At 38.4% G+C, this 7,500-nt stretch overlaps 1 protein-coding gene across 1 annotated transcript in view; it reads right to left on the bottom strand.

Annotated features, from left to right (window-relative positions):
- The window catches only part of arhgap40 (Rho GTPase activating protein 40), a gene marked incomplete at its 3' end in the record, with an annotated part of 32,828 nt that extends 26,555 nt beyond the window's left edge, over positions 1–6,273 (bottom strand). Inside the window, exon 1 of the mRNA XM_079840058.1 lies at positions 5,983–6,273. Coding sequence (XP_079696184.1) covers positions 5,983–6,149 — 167 coding nt within the window. The 5' untranslated portion in view covers positions 6,150–6,273. The remainder of the gene's footprint in view (positions 1–5,982) is intronic.
- Positions 6,274–7,500: the final 1,227 nt, after the last annotated feature.

The raw sequence follows: 7,500 nt of genomic DNA, 5'->3' as shown, positions 1-7,500 counted from the left end.
CAGAGATTGGGTTGTTTTATCCCAGCGATTGGGTTGTTTTATCCCAGAGATTGGGTTGTTTTATCCGAGAGATTGGGTTGTTTTATCCCAGAGATTGGGTTGTTTTATCCCAGCGATTGGGTTGTTTATCCCAGAGATTGGGTTGTTTTATCCCAGCGAATGGGTTGTTTTATCCCAGAGATTGGGTTGTTTTATCCCAGCGAATGGGTTGTTTTATCCCAGCGATTGGGTTGTTTTATCCCAGAGATTGGGTTGTTTTATCCCAGAGATTGGGTTGTTTTATCCCAGCGATTGGGTTGTTTTATCCCAGAGATTGGGTTGTTTTATCCCAGAGATTGGGTTGTTTATCCCAGAGATTGGGTTGTTTTATCCCAGAGATTGGGTTGTTTTATCCCAGCGAATGGGTTGTTTTATCCCAGCGATTGGGTTGTTTTATCCCAGAGATTGGGTTGTTTTATCCCAGCGATTGGGTTGTTTTATCCCAGAGATTGGGTTGTTTTATCCCAGAGATTGGGTTGTTTATCCCAGAGATTGGGTTGTTTTATCCCAGCGAATGGGTTGTTTTATCCCAGAGATTGGGTTGTTTTGTCCCAGAGATTGGGTTGTTTTATCCCAGAGATTGGGATGTTTTGTCCCAGAGATTGGGTTGTTTTATCCCAGAGATTGGGTTGTTTTGTCCGAGAGATTGGGTTGTTTTATCCCAGAGATTGAGATTGGGTTGTTTTATCCCAGAGATTGGGTTGTTTTATCCCAGAGATTGGGTTGTTTTATCCCAGAGATTGGGTTGTTTATCCCAGCGATTGAGATTGGGTTGTTTTATCCCAGAGATTGGGTTGTTTTGTCCCAGAGATTGGGTTGTTTTATCCCAGAGATTGGGCTGTTTATCCCAGAGATTGGGATGTTTTGTCCCAGAGATTGGGTTGTTTTATCCCAGAGATTGGGTTGTTTTGTCCCAGAGATTGGGTTGTTTTATCCCAGAGATTGGGTTGTTTTGTCCCAGAGATTGGGTTGTTTTATCCCAGAGATTGGGTTGTTTATCCCAGAGATTGGGATGTTTTGTCCCAGAGATTGGGTTGTTTTATCCCAGAGATTGGGTTGTTTATCCCAGAGATTGGGTTGTTTTGTCCCAGAGATTGGGTTGTTTTATCCCAGAGATTGGGTTGTTTTATCCCAGAGATTGGGTTGTTTATCCCAGCGATTGAGATTGGGTTGTTTTATCCCAGAGATTGGGTTGTTTTATCCCAGAGATTGGGTTGTTTTGTCCCAGAGATTGGGTTGTTTTATCCCAGAGATTGGGTTGTTTTATCCCAGAGATTGGGTTGTTTTATCCCAGCGAATGGGTTGTTTTATCCCAGAGATTGGGTTGTTTTATCCCAGCGAATGGGTTGTTTTATCCCAGCGATTGGGTTGTTTTATCCCAGAGATTGGGTTGTTTTATCCCAGAGATTGGGTTGTTTTATCCCAGAGATTGGGTTGTTTATCCCAGAGATTGGGTTGTTTTGTCGCAGAGATTGGGTTGTTTTATCCCAAAGATTGGGTTGTTTTATCCCAGAGATTGGGTTGTTTTATCCCAGCGATTGGGTTGTTTTATCCCAGAGATTGGGTTGTTTTATCCCAGAGATTGGGTTGTTTTATCCCAGAGATTGGGTTGTTTTATCCCAGCGAATGGGTTGTTTTATCCCAGCGATTGGGTTGTTTTATCCCAGAGATTGGGTTGTTTTATCCCAGCGATTGGGTTGTTTTATCCCAGAGATTGGGTTGTTTTATCCCAGAGATTGGGTTGTTTATCCCAGAGATTGGGTTGTTTTATCCCAGCGAATGGGTTGTTTTATCCCAGAGATTGGGTTGTTTTGTCCCAGAGATTGGGTTGTTTTATCCCAGAGATTGGGATGTTTTGTCCCAGAGATTGGGTTGTTTTATCCCAGAGATTGGGTTGTTTTGTCCGAGAGATTGGGTTGTTTTATCCCAGAGATTGAGATTGGGTTGTTTTATCCCAGAGATTGGGTTGTTTTATCCCAGAGATTGGGTTGTTTATCCCAGCGATTGAGATTGGGTTGTTTTATCCCAGAGATTGGGTTGTTTTATCCCAGAGATTGGGTTGTTTTGTCCCAGAGATTGGGTTGTTTTATCCCAGAGATTGGGCTGTTTATCCCAGAGATTGGGATGTTTTGTCCCAGAGATTGGGTTGTTTTATCCCAGAGATTGGGTTGTTTTGTCCCAGAGATTGGGTTGTTTTATCCCAGAGATTGGGTTGTTTTGTCCCAGAGATTGGGTTGTTTTATCCCAGAGATTGGGTTGTTTATCCCAGAGATTGGGATGTTTTGTCCCAGAGATTGGGTTGTTTTATCCCAGAGATTGGGTTGTTTATCCCAGAGATTGGGTTGTTTTGTCCCAGAGATTGGGTTGTTTATCCCAGCGATTGAGATTGGGTTGTTTTATCCCAGAGATTGGGTTGTTTATCCCAGCGATTGAGATTGGGTTGTTTTATCCCAGAGATTGGGTTGTTTTATCCCAGAGATTGGGTTGTTTTATCCCAGAGATTGGGTTGTTTTGTCCCAGAGATTGGGTTGTTTTATCCAAGAGATTGGGTTGTTTTATCCCAGAGATTGGGTTGTTTTATCCCAGAGATTGGGTTGTTTTATCCCAGCGAATGGGTTGTTTTATCCCAGAGATTGGGTTGTTTTATCCCAGCGAATGGGTTGTTTTATCCCAGCGATTGGGTTGTTTTATCCCAGAGATTGGGTTGTTTTATCCCAGAGATTGGGTTGTTTTATCCCAGAGATTGGGTTGTTTATCCCAGAGATTGGGTTGTTTTGTCGCAGAGATTGGGTTGTTTTATCCCAGAGATTGGGTTGTTTTATCCCAGAGATTGGGTTGTTTATCCCAGAGATTGGGTTGTTTATCCCAGAGATTGGGTTGTTTTGTCCCAGAGATTGGGTTGTTTTATTTATAACTCAACTATTGTTTAAAAATGACTGTATTGCTTGTTTAAAATGAACCCAAAGTATGTTGGATATTAACATTTAAATAATATGTTTAATTAATAAATAAACAATAAACATTTATTAAATTGCATATTAATAAATGTTCCTTTTTGATTTTTATTATTGCCTCTAGCAATTATGTGTCTGATTTTTAATTTCCAGCCTATTTTGGGTTCATTTTAAGCCAGCCATATAGTCATTGTTAAACAATAGTTGGGTTAAATAAAACTACCCTGCAGGAATCGGCAAACATTTAACCCAACCGCTGGGTTAAAACAACTAACTACTCAAAGTCACTAGATTACAGTCACATTAACTACATTGACTTCAATGGCTTATACACTCTAAAGAATGCTGGGTTGTTTAAACGCAATTTCGGGTCAAATATGGACGAAATTGGGTTAAAACAACCCAGCATTTTTTAGAGTGTAGGCATTATGTTTTTACTGATATGACTATTAGATTATATCATTTATTTGTACAATCACAGCACCGAAACTGACTGATATATAGACACCACAGCACTAGACTTCACTCTGAGAACGTGATCTGCGGTTCAGTCTCTGATGAACGCTTTAATCCGCTTCAGATCCTGCAAGCAGGGGTTTTCAAACTGGGGTCCCCAGAAAATTTCAGGGAATAAAAAGACAAAGCAAAAATGGTTAAAGTCTACTGAACATTATAACCGAATTTCAGAATTGTATTTGCTTTATCTCACCTATTGGGGTTGTAAGGCAGTTTTCTAAACGCAGTACGTGACCTGCTTTCATACATTTATTATGAAAGTTACTTACTCAAAAATAATTTTTAATTGAAAATGTTCTTCAGGTTTTTGCATCCAACACTAAGTATAGCCAATTTAAGTTTGGAAACAATATGTTGTATTTCTATTAGGGCTGTCAAAAGATTAATCGCGATTAATCGCATCCAAAATAAAAGTTTGTGTTTACATAATATATGTGTGTGTACTCTGTTAATTATTATTTATATATAAATACACACACATTCATGTATATATTTAAGAAAAAAATATTATTTTTATATATAAAACATCTATATTTATATATATTACAGATTATATAAATGTATATACAGTATATACATGCAAATATATACATGAATGTGTGTGTATTTATATATAAATAATAATTAACAGAGTACACACACATATATATATGTAAACACAAACTTTTATTTTGGATGCGATTAATCTTTTGACAGCCCTAATTTCTATACTATTTATCTAACAGTTTAAATGTTTTTTTTCATACATAAAAGTATGTGACCCTGGAGCACAAAACCAGTCATAAGTCTCACGGGTATATTTGTGGCGATAGCCAACACTACATTGTATAGGTCAAAATTATACATTTTTCTTTTATGCCCAAAATCATTAGGATATTAAGTAAAGATCATGTTCCATGAAGATACATGTATAAATCTTTATTTTAAACAAATGGACCCTTATGGTTTTGTGGTCCAGGGTCACATATATAGAAGGATTTTAGGAAGGGGGTCCCTCTTAAAAGGTTTATCATATTTGGGGGTCCTTGGCATTAGTGTTAGACCGATATATCGACCGGCTGATATTTGCTAATATTTTTACATGTATCGGCGTTCGCCAATATTTTTTTCAAGAGATTAAGTTAATTGTACCTAAGCATTAAATGACTAGGTTGTAAATAGTTTTAAAAGTATAAAAGTTTTAAGTATAGTACAGTCAGTGTGCACTTTATTATTCTGCTTGATACTGTGTGCAATAGTGTCATTATTTTATTTATGCTTAAATATTTATTTTCAGAATTTAGTTTCACCACTGAACTCTTTTCTTCTTGTTCTACCTCACCTGTTTTTACTATTTGTTAAATATTGTTTTTTTTTAGTTCAATAAATGTTCCTTTTTAAAATTGTAAATTATCATCCTGATCATTGTGTCATTTTTATGATGTAAATTGAGGGAGCAAAAGCAGTATCGGCTCCAAATATCGGCTCAAGAAAATCTGCAGCCCGTATCGCTCATCGGCTGAGGCTGAGGAAAAAAAATCCGCATCGGCACTAAAAAATCCATATCGGTCGATCCCTACTTGGCATCAGTGTTTGGGGAAACGCATTACAAGTAACTTGAGTTACGTAATAATATTACTTTTTCAAGTAACTAGTAAAGTAACGCATTACTTTTCAAATTTACAACAAAACATCTGAATTACTTTTTCACATTAATTTGACTGACAGCTCTCCTGTCCTCATGTTGAGAGTTAGTGCAGAGGCGTGTGTGTGTGTGTGTGTGTGTGTGTGTGTGAACATGATGGTTATTGTAGTTCTAAATGTAAGCATTTATTTATCTAACTTGCACAATAAAGATTCTGTCCTCCTCAAAATGAAGAAAATCAGTCAAATGCAAAATCAGAGAACTGCAAACCTCAAATATATAAATGTTAAATAAAACACATATTTGTTATGCATTTAATCTACCTTTATTGACCAATGTCATGCTGCTGACCTTTGATGATTCAGTTAAGCCATGAGCAAAAATTACTAGATTTTTTGTTTTTATTGGTCAAACGTTTTTCTCCTGCGTCCTCTTCTCCATTATCCAGAATGGCAGCACATTTTTACCTCAGCCTGAGGCTTATTATTTCAATTTTGGTATGAAGAGGTCTTTACATTTGGACTTTTTTTGCTATTAAAAAACAAAACAAAAAAGCAAGCCCAGCGCAGGTGAGAAAAAGTAACGCAAAAGTAACGTAACATTACTTTTCTTAAAAAAGTAACTAAGTAACTCAATTAGTTACTTTTTAAGGGAGTAACGCAATATTGTAATGCATTACTTTTCAAAGTAACTTTCCCCAACACTGCTTGGCATCATAAAGTTTGAAAACCCCTGATCTAAAGGACCCCAGTATAAAGAAGCTTGGAAAGATTCCACCGATGTGAAAGTTTCTTCTTCAATGCCGATAAAGAGCTTTATTTTTAAGAGTGCCGGGTCCACCGGTCCTACCTGACCGATCGCAGCAGCCGGCCCGCGCTCTTCCCCCACGGCATCCTGATCCTGCTCTGGTTCTTCGGGAGGGCAGGAAGCAGCAGATGGCCGCCTGTAATCTCCTCCGCACGCAAACACATCAGAGCCAGAACGCTCCGCGCAGGAACGTCCCCGCAGCCCAGCATCCGGATACAGGAAGAGGAGACGGAGGAGGGCAAACATGCCACCGCCAGCCCGACGGGAAGAGGAGGACGGAGAGGCTGACGAGCGCGAACGGAGACCGGTCCTCGAGCAGACCTCACACACTTAACCCTTAAACTAATCCACCAGTTCTCTCAGAATCAAACCCAGCAGAAAACGCGGATCATAATCTGATCGCTCGGTTTTACACAATCACCTGGAAAACGGAGGTCTTTGTTTGAAGGGGATTAACAGACTTGTGACAAACGTCTACGTCTACTAATCAGAGGAACGGTTCCGCTCCGAGCGGGCATTTTCTGATGAAATGGGACACGTAACAGTCCAAAGGCAGGGAAAACTAGAGTACAATACACATGTGACATAATCATCATATGAGGATGATCAGAGAAGAGTCATGTGACTCTGAAGACTGGAGGAATGATGATGATCACAGGAATAAATCACACTTTACTGTATATTCACATAGAGAACAGCTGATCTACACTGGTGTGTGTGTGTGTGTGTGTGTGTGTGTGTGTGTGTGTGTGTGTGTGTGTGTGTGTGTGATGGGTAGGTTTAGGGACAGGGGCAGTGTGTGTGTGTGTGTGTGTGTGTGTGTGTGTGTGTGTGTGTGTGTGTGTGTGTGTGTGTGTGTGTGTGTGTGTGTGTGTGTGTGTGTGTGTGTGTGTGTGTGTGTGTGTGTGTGTGTGTGTGTGTGTGTGTGTGTGATGGGTAGGTTTAGGGTCAGTGTAAGGGGATAGAAAATACGGTTTGTACGGTATGAAAACCATTACGCCTATGGAATGTCCTCACATTTCACAAAAACAAATGTGTGTGTGTGTGTGTGTGTGTGTGTGTGTGTGTGTGTGTGTGTGTGTGTGTGTGTGTGTGTGTGTGTGTGTGTGTGTGTGTGTGTGTGTGTGTGTGTGTGTGTACAGCTGATCTACACTGGAGGAATATTTCACTGATTACTGTATTTATGATCAAATAAATGCAGGCTTCGTATAAAATAGCTATTTTAAATCATAATAATATTTCACAATTTTTACTGTATTTATGATCTAATAAATGCAGCCTTGGTATAAAACAGCTATGTTAAATTATAATAATATTATTTAGCAATTTTTACTGTATTTTTGATCAAATAAACCCAGCCTTGGTATAAAACAGCTATTGTAAATCATATTTCACAATTTTTACTGTATTTATGATCAAATAAACACAGCCTTGGTATAAAACAGCTATTTTAAATTATAATAATATTTCAATTTTTTTACTGTATTTATGATCAAATAAATGCAGCTTTGGTATAAAACAGCTATTTTAAATTATAATAATATTTCAAGATTTTTACTG

The sequence above is a fragment of the Gobio gobio genome, assembly GCF_949357685.1.
Source record: "Gobio gobio genome assembly, chromosome: 17".
Lineage (NCBI taxonomy): Eukaryota > Metazoa > Chordata > Actinopteri > Cypriniformes > Gobionidae > Gobio > Gobio gobio.
The sequence above is the reverse complement of the archived record's forward strand: the minus strand, read 5'-3'. Positions and strand labels throughout refer to the sequence as shown.